Source organism: Rhipicephalus microplus, chromosome 3 (genome assembly GCF_043290135.1).
Source record: "Rhipicephalus microplus isolate Deutch F79 chromosome 3, USDA_Rmic, whole genome shotgun sequence".
Taxonomy (NCBI): Eukaryota; Metazoa; Arthropoda; class Arachnida; order Ixodida; family Ixodidae; genus Rhipicephalus; species Rhipicephalus microplus.
The window spans coordinates 76,186,452-76,204,326 of record NC_134702.1 but is presented as its reverse complement, the minus strand read 5'-3'; the positions used below and the strand labels follow the sequence as shown (position 1 = coordinate 76,204,326).

Here is a 17,875-nt window from a genome sequence, read left to right as displayed (position 1 = left end):
TCCGCTGGCGCGCCAAATAGGACCACTTCTAAATTGTCAACGCTTTCGTGGTGCGGTTCGGGGGCCGATACTTCGGCCCTTGGAATTAGCCCGGCGATCACCTCCCGAATTAATGGGACCGGTGTGACAGAAGGCCGCGCTTGTGCTGCTCCAATAGCGCGTAAGACCTCTCCCCACATAATCGGTGGAGCGAAAGAGGACTCTAGCCGTTTTTAGAGCAAGAATTTTGCTTACTGTCAGTGCGTGAGTGAGGCCGAGGCCCCCCTCACTCACTGGGAGCTTCAGGAGTGTGCGTCGCACGGGCGCTGGCTTGTTCTCCCATAAAAAAGACCCGAGCACTTTTGACAACTGTGTGGCCGTTTTGGTGGGCATGAGTGCCACCCTGCTCGCATAGTAGGCAAAGACGCAGATGGTGGTCTTCGCGGCCACGGCCTTCTCACGAAGTGTGAGGTCTTTGGAGCTGAGGCAAGTAATCGCTGCCCGTGCTCGTTCCAGCGTCCGCTGCCACGTTGTCCCTGCGACGCCGGCACAGCAGAAGTAGATGCCCAGCACCTTAACCGCTTCGACGACTTGGAGATCGCCGAGGGCTCCGCGAGGAAACTTGCCAAACAGGAGTGCCTTGCATTTTTGCCGGTTCAGTTCCGCGCCCGAGAGCTCCGCATATGATGCGAACACCGTCCGGAACTTCTGGAGACTTGCTGGGTCTCTGGCGAACAAAGAAACGTCATCCGCATACGCCAGTACTTTCATCTCCTCTTCACCAGTCAGGGGAAAGCCTCTAATCTGTTCGTTTAGCACCAAGTTCCTTATGAGTGGTTCGAGTGAGAGAATGAAGAGGGTGGGCCCTAGCACGCACCCCTGCCGGATCCCTCTCTCGTAGGCAAGTGTGTCAGTTGGAGTGCCGTTCACAATGACGTGACATGTCACGTCGCTGTATAGAGCAGAAATGATATCAACAAAGCTTGCCGGAAACCCAAAGTGGCGTAAAACTTTGAGCATGTATTGGTGCCTGACCCGGTCGAAGGCCTTCGCCTGGTCAAGGGAAACGAAGGCGCCCGACAGGGACTTCGCTGTCATGTACTCGAAGACAACCCTTGTCACGGTCAGGTTCGCGAAGATAGAGCGGCCTGGAGCCACGCAAGCCTGCTGCGGAGAGATGATGGTTGGCAGAAGGAGTGTCAGGCGTGTGTTCAGCAAAGAAGCTACAATCTTGTAGTCGACGTTTAGCAAAGAAATGGGCCGCCACGCCGACGGCTCCTTCTGTGGAGCTCCTTCTTTCAGGAGGAGTGCAATCTTCCCTTCTCCGACTGACTTAGGATTAGGTTTGCGCGTGACCACCATGTTGACAATTTCTGTGAGAGGGCGCTCGATAACATAAAAAAGTAGCATAAAAGTAGACGGTTAGGCCGTCTGTGCCAGGGGCGGAGTTGGGGCGCATGCTTCTGATGGCGGTGAGTACTTCCTCAACGGGTACCGCGCTGTCAAGCAGCGCGGCATCCTCTTCGCTTACGCGAATGAGATTCTGACAGAGCTCTTCCGTGAAACGCACGTTACCCGGTCCACGGCTGGGTTCCGTGCTCCGGAATGCGGCCTCGTAGTGATCTCTAAGGATCCCGGCGATCTCTTCTGGATCGGTTGTGACTGAGCCGTCTGAGCATTTCAAACGAGAGATGCACGCACTGCCGTTCCCGTGTACCTCATTATGGTTCTCATCCGCTAAGCTGGGTGCCTCGGCCCACCCGGCAGGTGGTCTAGCCGCTCGCTGTTGCAATAGTCGGGTATATTCGGCTTCCAGTGTGGTCAGGTAATTCTGCATGCACAGCGTAAGTGTCTCGGCCTCTTTGACGATTCTGATTCTACGTAACGTCTCATTGATCCTGGCTGTGATACGCCGCTTTCTCTCTCTGCCTTCGTCTTGTAGTATTGCCTTCCACTCGATCTTTAATGCGTCCCAGGTACATGAGGTCAGGCTCGGTGCAGTCGCCACAGATGCGCGCCGTCGGTTTCTAATGCGCTCGATGCTTTCCTGATCTTGTAACAAAGCTGCATCGAGGCGCCAGCCTTGGTCAATTCTGCGGTCTCCGGGGGAACCGCTCAAGGTGGTGGCGAGCGGGAGGTGGTCGGATTTCCTTGCCAGATCGGCGGGGGGAGAGAGGACTTCGCACGCAACCACCGAGAAAAGGAGGAAGTCGGGCTGGTAGGTGCGGTCCAATCTGCTCGCCGATAGCTGCGAGGTGCATGTCGGGACGAAGAGATCACCGCGCGTGTACAGCCAGGCGTCTGTCAGGCTGAGGTGCATCAAGAGCTTCCTGAGTTCTCTGGCGTGATAAGTGGACCCGCCTTGGCCCGGCCCCCTCACGTCCCGCTGGGAGTCGATGACGCAGTTGAAATCGCCCAGTAGTTTGTGCGGGCGTGGTTCCGTGAGGTATGGGCGTCACGCTTGAAAAAAGGAGTTGGTGTCAGACCTCTTAGCCGGGGCATAAATATTCGCGAAGCGGCACCGCTTTCCATTCACGAAGAGGTCTAGTAGGAGTATTTTGCCGTTCGCGCCGAAGGTGCAGAACGCCTTGTGGCGGAAGCGGCCTGAAACAAAGATGGCCCCCACGCTGCAGGCCCTCGCGTTCGTCAGGGAGAAGAAGGCATCAACCTGAAACTCCCTCTTGAAGACGGCAACGTCGAGTGGCGACCGAAAGTTTGACTCTTGGATGAAGAGGACATCGATCCCCTGAGCTTGAGCGAACGTTAGGAAACTTTCCTGTTTTGCTTTGTCCCGGAAGCCCCTGACGTTCCAAGTGGCGATCTTAAGATGGGGCATGACCTAATAATGATGGTGCTGAGACTGAGAAAGTGGGCCAAGGCGTGATGGCAACAGGGCGCAAGAGCTGAGAAACGCATGCCTTCATCGAAGGGCATGCAGCCTTGTACAGCCTCAACTGGCAGTCAGAGAGTGTAGTGCGGGAGGGAACGACCGAGTGAAGCGAGAGCGGGCAGAGTCGACCGGGGTGGGGGGGGGGGGCGAGGCCGCCGGAGCGAGCAGACGCGCCGTAGCACCCGTCCCGCATCGGGATGGCTCATCAGCCAAGTGTGAATGGAAGGGTGCGAAAGAGCAGGCCGTGCCTGTGGGGGAGGAGGTGGCGAAGCTTGGAAGGGAACGACTAAGAGAAGCGAGAGTGAACAGTGTAGACAGGAGGGCTGCGAAGCCGACGGAGCGAGCAGACGCGTTGCGGCGTTTGTTGGCGTCTCTGGGCATGGGCCAACCCCTTTGCCCCGAGAGACGCGTTGTACGTTTGCTGGCGTCTCAGGGCGTGGGGGGTGGTTCCTCCTTGCCCCCTCCATCTTCTTCGAGCTTCTGGGCCTTCGCGTGCAGCGGAGCGTCGCTATCGCTGCTTTGACCAATGGGCCCGGGTCTGCGGTGTCGTGCGTCCCTGTTGGCGCCCGCTCCCCCGGCCGGCTCCCGCTTGTCGACGCGTCTCCGTGAGCGCGAGCGTGATCTCTGCTCGAGGCCTGTGGCTGTCTGTCCTGGTCTCACGTCCGACTTCCGGCTTAGTCGAGCCAGGTGGGGTACAGGGGAAGATAGATGACGGGGTCCGTCGGTCGTCCTCACCACATTCGGGGGGGACGTAGTGCCCTTCCCTCCATATGGGAGGGTCGACGCTGGCGGCGTCCTGGACACGGGCCTGCAGGTCCTGGGTGGTGACGGGGGCCAAGACGTTGGCGGGTGCATCGGTGGGGGAGGTGTGTCTTACTCGTGACTCGTTGGTGTCAACGGCCGCTTCAGCTGCGGATGACAGAATCAGGCCGTCATCCTGACCTGACCCGAGTGCGGCGGGCAATGGAGGTGGCGATTGCGCAGAGGCCGCCTCATTGTCACTCGACTCGGTTTCGGTTGACATGGTGGTGGTGTCGTCCACCCTTCCTGCCCCCTCGTTGGCAGACGAGGCTTCAGTGTCGCTACTTATGAGCGCACCAGTGTCAGACTCGCGGTCTCCCGAAGTGGGCGCCCCCTCTGATGTGCGGGGTGCGGACCTGGGAGTAAGAACCTGCAGACGCGGTGAAATGGCAGCCCTGGCAGAGGCGGGTCCGCTTGACTGGTGGTGAGGCATAGCGGTTTCGGAAAGCGAGGGGAAGCCGTGGGCGGCTGAAGCGTACGAACGCTTACGGAAGCACTCGCGCGTTCCGTGGTGTCCCCCGCAGCGTTCGCAGTCGGCTGAACAGCCCTCAGTGTCGTGGCCGAATGTGCTGCATCTTTTGCAGTGCGCCGCGGTGCACGCGGTCGCCATATGCCCAGTCTCACCACAACGCGCACACACCCGACGCATACCTCTGTACTTGCACATTTTTTTGTGCCCTGCAATCGTCAAGAAGTTGGGGACAGGGCGACACATCTCAATTTTCACGAGACGCACCCCGTTCAACTTGGTCTGGCGAGTGGCTAAGGTGGCGAACGAAATGCCCTTCACCTTACCAAACTGGGCTAAGGCATTACTAAGGGTCTCATCTGACAGAAAGTGGGGTAGCGGTAGACGTTCACATACATAACCGGCGGCCCAACTGCCTCTACTGGCACGTTCACCCCGTTAACCCTAAAGCCTTCTGCAACCAATAGCTTCGTCGCCTGACCAGCGTTGCGGGTGCATACGAGAAATTTTGCTCCCCCCATGTGTTGTAGCACCAATACACTATCATCTCCGGCTGTTTCTTCTACAGCGTATATTAAATCGTCCACAGAAACGTCGCCTTCGGGCGCTGAAAACATAAAACAATTCTCCCTCACCGGGAGTTCAACTGGCGTGGCCATACTGGTGGGTAGATTCCGCAAGCCGCCGGGTCGGGCGAGGCTTGAGGGTGACTCATTACGTGCAGGCGAGCTGCACACTGGCAGAACGCGGCTCAGCCGAGGCGGGGGCCGCGCTGGACTAGGTAGTGCCCGGTAGACCGCAGGAGGGCTCTGGGACGGCAGGCGTGGGCCGGGGACCTTGCACCACCAGGCATGGGGCGAGCGGGCACCAGGCAGGAGCCGAGAACCTGAGACGGCAGGCGTGCGCGCGGAGCGGTGCTGCCACAGGAACGACCACTGGCACGGACTTCACAGGAACCGGGGGCCGACGCCAACGTGACGTGACCCCATGTCTCGCAGGGAGGCTTGAAACAACGGCCACTCGAACTCCTTGATCTTAGCCAAAAGGCCAAAAGGCCAAAAGGCTGTTTGTACACACTCAACACCACTGGGTACTTGAAACGGCATCAGTCGACGCCTCAAATGGCCGACCCCATCCGCAGCCCCCACCAACATTGCTCAAGGTTAGGCGTTCATACTTGTGCAATTGCCAACTAAAAAGTTATTATTGCGCATATCTGGGGCACCATAATAACACGTATATATTCTGCATGTGCGTCGTTTAATATAAAAGGCATACATAAGTAATTATAAAGACCGTAGCACTTATCACGCAACGCTGACCATGCGACGCCTGCACAACAAGACGAGTATTTCCAACGCTTTGCTAAGGCAACACAGTGGTGGCACCTACCCGTCGTCTTGCGTTCTACACCTTATCACCTCTGAGACGAGCGCGCACACCAGTCTCAGAGCCGCACCCGTTGTTTTCCAAGAAAACTGTCAGTTGGCGCTCATGTCTCACGTGTGACGTCCCTTGATGCGTTCGTTCGCCTACACGCTGCACACTCGAGGCACTCTATCGTAGCGCCTCCAAAATACCATTCACCAATTTTCTTGCGCAGAACATAAAATAAATGTTTTGTTTACGCTCTCCACATGCAAGAATATCGTCTTTCGACGACATTTGCAGATTACATGCAGATACGGGGGCAAATTTTTTAAGCAGGTCTCGAGAAGTGTTGTGAAAATACAAATGCTGTGGCTTGTGCACTTCACTTATATCTCTCAACATTAAAAAAATAAGTAAAGCAGGTGTGCTTATAAAGAAGCTCTTATATAGGATACACAACTGTTACAGCTGGAGTACAAGTGGCAAGAAAGACATGTAGGTCTTTCGAAGAACATGTACGCCATTGGTGCGTGCTTCTGAGGCAAACGCCTTCGAAACAAAAATACACCAGGCTTGTGCAGAAGGTGCAGCAGTCACAGGGAAAGCTAAAAGAGCGGCCTTTCAAAGCCTTTTCTAAACACTCATAGGTAAACTGATGCAAGCACACTAGCTGGGTACCCACTAAGGTATAATTACTAATAATAATTTTTGGGTAGTAGGCCGGCACTCGGTGAACTATCTTTAGTCATTCTTCTGAGAAGTGTGGCATCCGCTAAACACCTGCAAAGAATTTAGTTCCAATTGTTCAGGCAGTGGCTGACAATGATTAGGAATTATGCCTGAAGTGGGCATTCGCCACGGTCAGTAGGTGATCAAGAACAAGGTTTTGTAACCGGCTAAAGCATTGGACGACCCAATGCTTTAGCTATTCGATTGGACGACCCAATCGTTACGCTATTCGAATCGGGTGAAGCCTGCAGTTGCTCTTTTGCTGGTCTGAAACGGTTCATCACTCATAATAAACCGATTGCTTTCCCGACATCAAGCCTGCCTAAGGCAAGTTTGCGAACAAAGCCCAAGCACCAGCATAGCTGAATGAATGAATACTGGGCAGATCCAGGTTCAGGCCACATTGTCCTTGCAATTAGGTTTTTAGGACGACGCTCCTTATAGCGGCACCCCTTCGTTCCTCGTAGTCGTTGTAGTATTGTGTTACCAGACTTACATATTGACCTCCGAGGTGGTGCCGGTGAGAGATTTCTTCTGTGCGTTGTTGAACAATAAAAAATTCGCAGCGTGCGCGTTAACTAAAAGCCAAATTCTCCTGTCTCTCATTCCCCTTTAGCAGTCATTGGCATGTACATTGAGCCCTTTCTGACAAGAAAGGGTTGCTACGTTATACTCGTTGAGCATAACCTCCTTGGTTTTAGAAAGGTTTAGCGAGCGTTGGGCCGCAGTGCCATGAATACAGTGAACTAGTATATACCATGAACTGGAGGTGGTTAAAGGTGGCAAGTAGACACGAAGCGCAAGGCGTAAGAAAGTGTGCGTGTGCCACCTCTCGTTTAGTCCTTAGAATGTCCGCCGGACGGCGGTGCATATGCGGAATATATGATGAAAAGATGCGAGACGGTGGTACTTGGAGTGTTGAATAAATGGACGAACGGACACACAGACAGATGCATGGACGGACTCACGGATGGCTGCACCGACGAATGGACGCATGTACGGACGCAGGGGCGAATGCATGGACGAACGCAGGCACGGACGCACATATGGACGTGCGGACGCACGAACAGACGCACGCATGGACGGACGAATGGACACACGGACGGTCACACAGACGGTCGCATGAACGGACGGAAGCAAGAACGAATGGACGGACGGATGCTTCGCCCCACTCTCCATCATTGACTCCGTGGATATGTTGCCATTTTCTTTTTCTCAATTGGTGCGAAGTGGCTACGGACACCGGCGGCGGCGGCGGCGGACAACTACGGCGCCACGCGTGACCCGAGTTGTTATCTCATAACAGCTTTCGCTGTAAAACAGCTGGGACATTCAACTGTAGCGTTCGCTTTGTGGCGTATATTTTACCCTTTCTTTGGAGCGCACACTCAGTCAAAAAGAACAGGCCATGAATGGGGACACCAGGAAAGTGAGTCTCCTAACGCCCTCGCTCTTCGACTGTCGTAATGTGAAAGACTAATAAAGACAAATGCTTATGAAAACACCAATACACATGAAGATTTGCTTTAAATAAAAATATAAAGCTTGAGAAGAAATCCTAGAAGCTTCAAATAGCTCTAGTAAAGTCAACATATATCAGCAGTTGGCACTAGCGTAAGTTGTCTCACGTCCAAGTAATTTGTCCACGCAGTAACAGGTCCACGCAGTAATGACAATTTATGACATGTTAAGCTTTGATCAACGTTGTAAACGACTAAGTGATTGCGCACTTTATTAGTTTCCTGAAAGTTGCTGCCAACGAGTTATCAATGATGTTTACCGACCAAAGGCAGGAAGAAGCAGTTAGCAGAAATTTATAGGCCATCTCTGCACCAGTGACATCCGATACAGTGCTATCATGCAGCAAAATTTGCTCGTTCATATCGTTTCATCCGACAATGTTAACAAAATGAATAAATTTTTCGATGTCCTTGTTTAAACACGCAATATACAGACAGAACTAAAAGCCTAGATGGCTGTGTTTCATTCACATTCGTTGCTGATGGCATGTCCATCTATTCCGTTTACGTATAGCATTGGCAGTTTTTGGGTAACAGGTTTTTGACGATATATAAGACTGTCATTACGTAAACACCGAGTTACTTGTTAACATTAGCCAGTTTTTTGTTCAAGAAAAAAAAAAGGAATATTTTTGTATAATGTCTAGTACCACTAGACCAAGTATCCTGAATTTGAAGGAATGCTATGCTTATAAGAATATTAGTAATTATTGCTGGCGTTTTTCGACCACCTAAAATTTTTTCATGTGCATAATTTGAAAACGGACTGTTTAATTTTGCCTTTCGTGTGCACTGAAGTGCGCCCACGATGACTAGGTAGTCCATCCACGCCGTCGTGTGTAAAAACGTGTCATGCTTTAAAGTGTATTTTCTACTAACATTTAATATAACGGGACAACATATAAAGTTTGAAGTGATCGAACCTAGAGTGAACAAAATTATACTAGCCTTGCGATATGTTCTGAACATTGTGAAAAAATGTCGCAGACCTTTGGTGAAGCTAGGAAGCTAAGGAAGCTTTGGTGAAGGCCAAATTAACATATCAGGGAAATATTATTGCATCGCAAGCTGCATCAAATTTATGATTAGGTGTCAAAACAGCCGCAAATCACTTTCGCCTTCTTGGTTATCTTAACTTCGAGGTGAGCATGTACTTAGGAGGACAACCTCAGAGGCCACAGGACGCGTCGTCATAAGCATGCACACAAGAAATCGGGGGGGGGGGGGGGGGGGATTACCCGATAGATTGATTGACTGATTGATTGATTGATATGTAGTGTTTAACGTCCCAAAACCACCATATAATTATGAAAGACGCCGTAGTGGAGGGCTCCGGAAATTTCGACCACCTGGGATTCTTTAACGTGCACCGAAATCTGCGCACACGGGCCTACAACATTTCTGCCTCCATTGAGAATGCAGCCGCCGCAGCCGAAATTCGATCCCGCGACCTGCGGGTCAGCAGCCGAGTACCTCAGCCACTAGACCACCAAGGCAGGGTGGGGGGGGGGGGGGGAATAACTTCTTAGTCTTCTAAGAAAAGGGGCACAAAGCCAACCCCACACACTAACATTTCGGGAGGTTGCTACAACTTGGAGGAGAGGGCGCAAAGACAGCCCCATACTTCTACATAATAAGGGTGGGGGTGCTGCGACAAACTTTTGTCTTCCCCAAAGGGAAACCCTGCGCGCGGCAGCGCGTCGAGTATGTAATGTGGCTCACGCAGGTGCCACTTTTGTCTTCCCCAAAGGGAAACCCTGCGCGCGGCAGCGCGTCGAGTATGTAATGTGGCTCACGCAGGTGCCAATACTCGCCGCTGCTGATCCACGTCTGAATAAAAAAGAGTGGCCGGCATTGTCTAAGACCCTCGGGGGCATTGTGACTGGTTGCATAAATTTTATGTGGTTCATATTGCGCTTTCCTGTCATACATGACCATAGCATAAAACCTCCCCACACAAACGCCACCTCTCCACCTCTCTGCAGTTATTGCTGTTTAGTGGCGTCTAGCTTAATCGCGGAGCCGAAAGAAGAAAGAAAAAGTGTTGACCCATGAGGTAATGTGCTTATACTTGACAGATAAAAACAAAAAGATAATCCGGTAGGATGATGTCGCCACTTGCATGAAAAAGTAAGCTGATTTTGCCGCAGCATGAAACGATGTCGGTGGGCCCCTCGAAGCTGAGCACCATCCTGTAACAAATATTTACATAAAGAAACTCTCTTTTGTCCATGTCTGTTCAGGCTATGTCACGATTGAAAAGTTAACACGCAAAAACAGAAAGGAACTGAAGAGACTCTGCGGATACGGGTTCAAACGTGAGTCAGGTTAGTGCATTTTATTACGTACAAAAACAAGCACACTTACGCACATGTAAAAGTCTTGTGAGTCACTTAGACCTCGCGCACCGAGTAATAACGACCAATGAACTATCTGGTTGGGCAGTGAGTAAATGGTGTTTCTGACATTTAGGGGCAGGTGGCTCACACTTTTCAAAAAAGCCAGACGCAAGCGATTTTGCAGTCCTGCTTTGTTTAAAGAACCGAGATCGGTAGGAGCCAGCTTTATGTCGGATCTGCGGAGTGCGAACATTGCACAGCTGCATGGACGTCGACAATGCACACTGCCCATGTGTCGTTTCTATTGTTGTTCTGATATATATCATTGTTTATTTGTTTTTAGCCAAAGAGCTGCTTCAGCACGTGAAGAGGCGATTAACGCCTTTGTGGCTGCGAGTCACCCACTTTATATGCGTTCCTGTCGAGAAAAACAGCTGAAATGACATACGAAATTTTTCAAGAAGTATAACTTGGCGCTGGAAGAACAAGAGTGTGGTGGCCATTTGCAGAACCTGGTCACACGAAAGCAGAAGACCAGGAACTCAGTTTGTAGAGTGAGTAACCAACGCACTCATTCAGTGTTCAGCTACGCATATATAGTTTATATAAGATAGAGTAAAGAAAAATTAGGCATTGGGCAAAACGCAACAATTTGGTTTTGGCGGCCTCTGTAGCGTATATAAAAACTTCTTTTCTGTGTTTCTTTTTTCCAGCGATAGGTGCTGGTGTTTGTCTACCTTTTCATGTGTAAAGTTGATGATTGCTCACAGCGTCCGCACAGGAAAAATTACGCTGCTTGTGTCGGTGTTTTAGTGGCTCATCCTAAAGGAACGAAATTATGCATGGTCAAATTTTTCTATACGTGCGTGAATCTACTCCTGCGTCAGCACAGTAACGTAAATATTTATTTTGTTACACTACGGCCTGCATAAACACAATATTTTAGTTAGTTTAGTGCTGAGGGATTAAAGCACAATTTCTTTAAAATTCAGGCATATGCGTGGGGCAAAACCAGACAAAAGGCATCATCATATTGCTTTGGAAATTTTCTTAGTTTCTCAAGCATTACCTTGCACTTCTTATATACTATATTTGTTTGTTTAGAAGGGTTGGCACATGAAAGAGATTATCATGTAGAGCTTTCTCGGAGGAAAACGACATGAAAAAGCACTGATTGCCGTTCAGGACATGGCACCCTCTATTTGCCCTGCATCGATGTTTTTTCGTGTTCCTAATGATGCTCTCAAAAGACGCACAAAAAAGACGGAATCTTCAAGTAAATTCATTCACAAACACGTAATTTAATTGAGTTTTAATGACATACAACGTTTCTCTAATACCCTAACTGAAAAAAAAAGTGCTAGAAAATCTGAATAAAGCACAGTTTCAAACTCATAGTTTTACAAATCGCGGTGAGCAAAGTAAAAACCCAATAAATACCTGAGCAGTTCTGCATCGAAACGGCAAAAAGAAGTGAAGAATATACGTCACAATCTATCTAGGTGGCAATTGTTGAATAATACAATGATGTGCAAGCGTTCAACAAAAGACGTCAGCACAAAGAAAGACTGGTGGTGTTGGATCTACAAGGAGTTTCGGAGCAAACTAACACCGCGTTCTGTCTAAATTTGATGGCTCCCTAAGACTTCGCAAGGGTCCACAGAGAGAACCTCAAGTGTTTCTACTGAAAAACTTGAAGATAGATTTTTTCCACACGGTCTTATTTTGCCCTATGCAGCATCTCATTTTGCACTCCTTGTTGAGGAAAAATCAGACATGCGAAAAATTTTTATTCGCTTTTAAAATAACGTTTTGAACCGTAGCAACATGACAAAATCTACGTAGCACATACCTTGTATCCTAACGAGTGTTTTTGCGTTGATTTTGAATAGTAAAGAGTGAAATAACAAAAAAAGAGTGACAGCTTTGCCTCAAACGCGAAGCAATGTATGCTATATTTACAAAAACAATTGCAATGTCAAGAATATGACGCATGGCATATCAATAAGTGCTTCACGTTGCTTACTCACAAATGACGCACGAAACGTACTTACATAAAGAGATGAACGCAAATCAGTTGTTACTTTTTTGTCAGTTATCTCAGTTGTTACTTTGGGTGTGTCTGAAAAGCGCGGCCTTTTCGCAAATGGACACTGTGCAGCGAGTGCAGTGACCTTTGTGCACCCGGTAACTACAACAGAATCGTTCGGTGAAAGTCCAAGGTGTACGATTATGGCCACCGTGTGACAAGCGCGCATACGCGTGCACATCCGCCCCCCCCTCCGCGGGGCAAAGCACTAGTAGGTTATGAACGGATCAGTGCACGTTGCCGCGTCGTGACGACCTGGCGATGCACGGTAATTGCACCATCTCGCTGGTAATACTGAAAACATGCTTCTAAAATCACCGTCGCCAGCGGTAAGTGGTATATTTAAATAGCTTGCCGTTTCAGCGTTGAAAGGAGGGGCTCCTCCGTGGATCAGTGGCAAACGACACGCAGTCTTAAGAAAGACCTCAGACCTTCGATTCCGCTCGCCTGAGTCCTTTTTAGCGGCGAAGCTCCTTAAGATGCCACCCGTTCGTCCCTCGTCGTAATCGTAGTGCGTAACCAGTCTTACGCTTTGACCTGCAAGGTGGTGCCGGTGGGAGATTTCTCCTGTGCAATGTTGAACAATAAAAAAAAAATGGCAGCATATTCACGTGGTGAATGTTGAAAAGTGGGGTGATGCATCCATCCGTCCATTCGTTCTTGATTTCGCCAGTCCATGCATCCGTCTGTGTGGCCATCTATGCGTGCGTCTGTTCGTGCAACCGCGCGTCCATCCATGCGTTCATCCATGCGTTCATCCCTGCGTCCGTCTATGCGTCCATCCGTGCGTGCGGCCATCCGTGCATCCGTCCAGGCATCTGTCTGTGCGCCCGTTCGTCCATTTAGTCAACACTCCAAGTACCACCATCTCGCATATTTTCATCATATATTCCGCATATAGAAGCACCACCATCCAGCGGACATTCCCAGGACTAAACGACAGGTTGCACACGCCCGCTTTCTTACGGCTTGCGCTTCGTGTCTACTTCCCACCTTTAACCACCTCGAGTTCATAGTATTATATACTAGTTCACTTTATTCATGTCACTGTGGCCCAATGCTCGCTAAACCTTTCTAAAACCAAGGAGGTTAAGCCCAGCGAGTATAACGTAGCAACCCTTTCTTGTCAGATGGTGCTCAATGTACATGCCAATGGCTGCTATTGGGGAATGAGAGACAGAAAAATTCGGCTTTTAGTTAACGCGCACAATCGCAAGCACACTCAAGGGAGGTCACGCAGTCTACATGCCGTCACTCAGGTTTGTTGTCTTCAAGTAATGTAGGACCAGTTTAATCGCTTTCTGCTCGATTGGGTGGATGCCCAAGGTCCGAGAATCTTCAGCACACAGAATGGTCTAGAGCTCAGTTGGTTCAATACTACCTGGAGCTGACATTGCTTAGTGTTGTAGCAAGGAAAGCTGCACAGGACCTGTTCGATGATGTCTTCAGCTCCGCAGGAATCGCATGTAGAAGTGTCTGCCATACCGATGCGAAAGGAGTACACCTTTGCAAATGCAACACCCAACTAAAGGCGGCATCACAGTGTCTCAGAGGAACGGAAAAGTTGCGATGGTAGCTGTATCTTGAGCGAAGGATCCAGTTCGTATAAGTGATATTTTCGGAAGTTGGTAGACGACCAGAACGTGCGTGTAAGACTTCGAGCCAGCAAGTAAAGTTGTCTTGCTGCATCAGTCCTTGATAGAGCAATCGGGAAGCCAAGCGACAATAAAAGCCGGGTGCAGATTTTCATTCCCATGAATGTGGTAAAGAACGTATCGCCGCCGAATGACCGAAATATGAGATTGAGTAAATAAGTTGTTTTAAGGGCGAAGCTCCTTAAAGCGGCATTTAATGTCCCTCGTAGCCATTGTAGTAGTGTGTAACAAACATAACATTTTGACCTTCAAGGTGGTGCCGGTGAGAGATTTCTTCTGTGCGTTGTTGAACAATAAAAGATAGTGCTCAATGTACATGCCAATGGCTGCTAAGGGGAAATGAGAGACAGGAGAATTCAGCTTTCAGTTAACGCGCACGCTGCGAACTTTTTATTGTTCAACAACGCACAGAAGACAAGAAAGTGTTGCTACGTTATACTCGCTGGGCATAACCTCCTGGGTTTTAGAAAGGTTCAGCGAGCGTTGGGCCGCATTGACATGAATACAGTGAACTAGTATATGCCATGAACTCGAGGTGGTTAAATGTGGGAAGTAGACACGAAGCGCAAGCCGTAAGAAAGTGTGCGTGTACCTCCTCTCGTTCAGTTCTTGGAATGTCCGCTGGATGGCGGTGCTTATTAATGAGGAATATATGATGAAAAGATGCGAGATGGTGGTACTTGGAGTGTTGAATAGGTGGACGAACGGACACACATACAGATGCATGGATGGACGCACGGGCGGCTGCGCGGACGGATGGACGGACGCAGGAGCGGATGCATGGGCGAAAGGAGGGACGGGTACACAGATGAACGTGCGGACGCACGAACAGACGCACCCATTAACGGGCGGATGGACGCACGGATGGCCACACAGACGCACGCATGGATGGACGGAAGCAAGAATGAATGGACAGACGGATTCTTCGTCCCCCTATCAATCATTCACTCCGTGAATATGCTGCCATTTTTTTTCACAGTGACACACAATAAAACCAAAACAGTGGCGTTAAGAACAGTGAAGGCCTCATAGCATTACCGTGGATATATCCCATGGTGTACCGACTAATGTAGAAACAGACAAACGCAAACAAAAATTATTTGACGTTGCGATCCTCTCACTAAAAATTGCAGGAATTACGCCCGCAATTCATCGGCAAGCGCAAGTCAGATGAAGTGGCTAGCTTTTCCTTTATTCCGTAAGTGCACCCAACCATTATTACCAACGTGTTACACACTCAAAAATAAAGTAAAAATTATGCTATGTAACGCAGTGCTTTCCGTGACGGTGGGAGCAGAAAGACCATGTGACCAATACACCACGACAATTAGGGCCCTGGTGAGTCAACAGTAAGGATGTAAATTCATCGCCAGCATCACTTGTTTCACAATGGCTGATATATAAAGTGGCAGTTCTCTGAGATTTGCGAGTGAATTGCTGAATTTTAGTTGAAGATAGATTCGTACAAAATTTGAAGGAAGCATAAATAAAAAGGTTCTCCTCTTCTAGAAGGTGTCACAAAACTACACATAGATTTTGAAACGACAAAAAGTCCTAAAATAGCCATTTAGTTCCCCGCATACCACACTATACAATACACAAATTCTTGAAGTTCGATGTCGCTAACGTGCATGCTAACGAAATCAACGAAATAGAACAATAAGCGCAGAGAGATAACCACTTTAGATGTGAAAGCAATAGCAATTCGTTCATTGCTACAATTCGCATAATCTTGGGCATTGATATATACTTGCCCCGCCACGGTGGTCTAGTGGCTAAGGTACTCGGCTGCTGACCCGCAGGTCGCGGGTTCGAATCCCGGCTGTGGCGGCTGCATTTCCGATGGAGGCGGAAATGTTGTAGGCCCGTGTACTCAGATTTGGGTGCACGTTAAAGAACCCCAGGTGGTCAAAATTTCCGGAGCCCTCCACTACGGCGTCTCTCATAATCATATGATGGCTTTGGGACGTTGATTTGTGGGGTTTTTAAACCCCACAAATCAATTGATATATACTTACATAGGTACAAAAATTACGCAAGATTATGTTGCCCACTTTTGCTGTTTATGGTGACACGGAGTATACACTAGGAACTTCCTGAAATACACAGCCTTCCACAGTTAAGACGCCACCTTATCTGTGAAACGCAGTTTTCCGGCAAATTGAATCTGTTCACGTCTCATATAAACGACTTCCACATTTGCTTCATTCGCAATATAATACCAAATTTCAGTCTGAGCAGTACGTTTAGATCTTGTATGCTTCTTTTGGAGACTTAAATTAACAATTTTATTATGTATATTACTCAACTTCGACCGCCACAATTACGTCTCAGGTTCTTTTAAGGATTTGTGTTCAGCCATGCATCTCTAGACCAACTGTAAACCTTAAACTGCAGGAACGGAGCACATGCATTCTCAGGAACACAACCGAATACGAAGATGCCTTTCACGGATTCAACGGAACGCGGTGCAGGTCGGCATTGGTAAGCTGTCTTGTTGCCACCTAACGTTAGGTCAATATTAGCATACCGATCTATGATATTGTTCATATTACGAGCTGGTGGCAGCTGACAAAAAGCTATTTATCATGTCATGCCCTGCGCCGTAACATAAGAAGAAAACATAAACAGGTAACACTATGCTTTCGTAAGAAATATGCCTCGCATAGGGCTTGGGGGGTGGTGCAGCTTGATACTTGAAAAGGTGAAAAGCTGCTACCTTAATTTTTAGGGTGGGAGGCTCCCCCTTGAAATTATAATTTTTCACCTAGCGGGACTAAGCCCTGGTTAACCTACCCACCTTTCTCCTTATTTTTCTATCTCTCTCTCACTCTATGCCATGGCCAAAAAAAAAGTTTACGGGGGAGAGCACGGGCCTGGTGTGGCATCCCCTTGCTATCCCCACTGACTGGGACTCACCGGGCACAAGACAAAGATATATAGAGATGAATGGGTGGGCCTTTCACAATAATAAGCGCAAAGAGATAACTACTTTAGATGTGGAAGCAATAGCATTTTGTTCATTGCTACAATTCGCGTAATCTTGGGCATTGATATATACTTATATAGGTACAAAAATTACGCAAGATTATATTGCCCACTTTTGCTGTTTCTAGTGACACGGAGTAGACTAGGAACTTCCTGAAATACACAGCCTTCCACAGTTAAGACGCCACCTTATCTGTGAAACGCAGTTTTCCGGCAAATTGAATCTGTTCACGTCTCATATAAACGACTTCCACATTTGCTTCATTCGCAATATAATACCAAATTTCTGTCTGAGCAGCACGTTTAGATCTTGTACGCTTCTTTTGAAGACTTACATTAGCTATTTTATTATGTATATTGCTCAACTTCGACCGCCACAATTACGTCTCAGGTTTTTTTGAAGGATTTGTGTTCAGATATGTGTGAATTGGATAGTGATGATAATTGATGCAATTATCAGCCAATATTTTGTATATTATTATTGCCCCAAATGCTCTCATGATGCTATTTTTCTTTGAATTCAGTGAAAGATTGCTTGCTCGAAACGCGGCCATTGGGTTTGCTCACTATTATCGCTGACTCAGAATACATCGCACAGAAAACTAACACTCTCCAATAATCCCTTTTCCCCGTCACCACGCTTACGCTGTTCCAATGATGGTGGTAACATGTTACAGCTAACGTCGTTACCGGTAATGCGTTGCTTGTTTCGGCAACTTAGTAACGTACTAGTTACCATTCCGGTACTGTAACGGGTAACGCACTTGCGTTAACCTTTCTCGGTAATGCGTAGTGTCACGTTACTCGTTACTTTTTTCGTCTTGTAAGTGCCATTTTTGCAGATCTCGCTCCAACGAATTCTTCTGATGCAGCATCGGACAGCTGCTGGCCTGTCAGGCATGGAGAAAAGAATGCGCTGATGAAGTTGGTTTTGTTTTCGGAAATCACGGCTAGAAATTTACTAAGACATGCTGACTCCCTGTGGGGACGGTCAGGCTATCGCGACACAAAGCTTGAAGAAAGCCGCAGAATCCGCCAAGTGAAA

General features: G+C 48.7%; 1 protein-coding gene across 5 annotated transcripts in view; it reads left to right on the top strand.

The window, feature by feature from the left end:
• The first annotated feature begins 10,512 nt into the window (after positions 1 to 10,512).
• LOC119173460 (uncharacterized) overlaps positions 10,513 to 17,875 on the top strand; it is a 31,047-nt gene continuing 23,684 nt past the window's right edge. For 2 of the 5 annotated variants that reach the window (XM_075889840.1, XM_037424276.2), the window contains exons 1-4: positions 10,513 to 10,652; positions 14,976 to 15,040; positions 15,116 to 15,180; positions 16,240 to 16,326. In XM_075889840.1, the coding sequence (XP_075745955.1) occupies positions 15,013 to 15,040; positions 15,116 to 15,180; positions 16,240 to 16,326 (180 nt within the window). In that variant the 5' untranslated portion in view covers positions 10,513 to 10,652; positions 14,976 to 15,012. The remainder of the gene's footprint in view (positions 10,653 to 14,975; positions 15,041 to 15,115; positions 15,181 to 16,239; positions 16,327 to 17,875) is intronic. The other 3 variants (XM_075889843.1, XM_075889841.1, XM_075889842.1) reach the window with 2 other exon arrangements.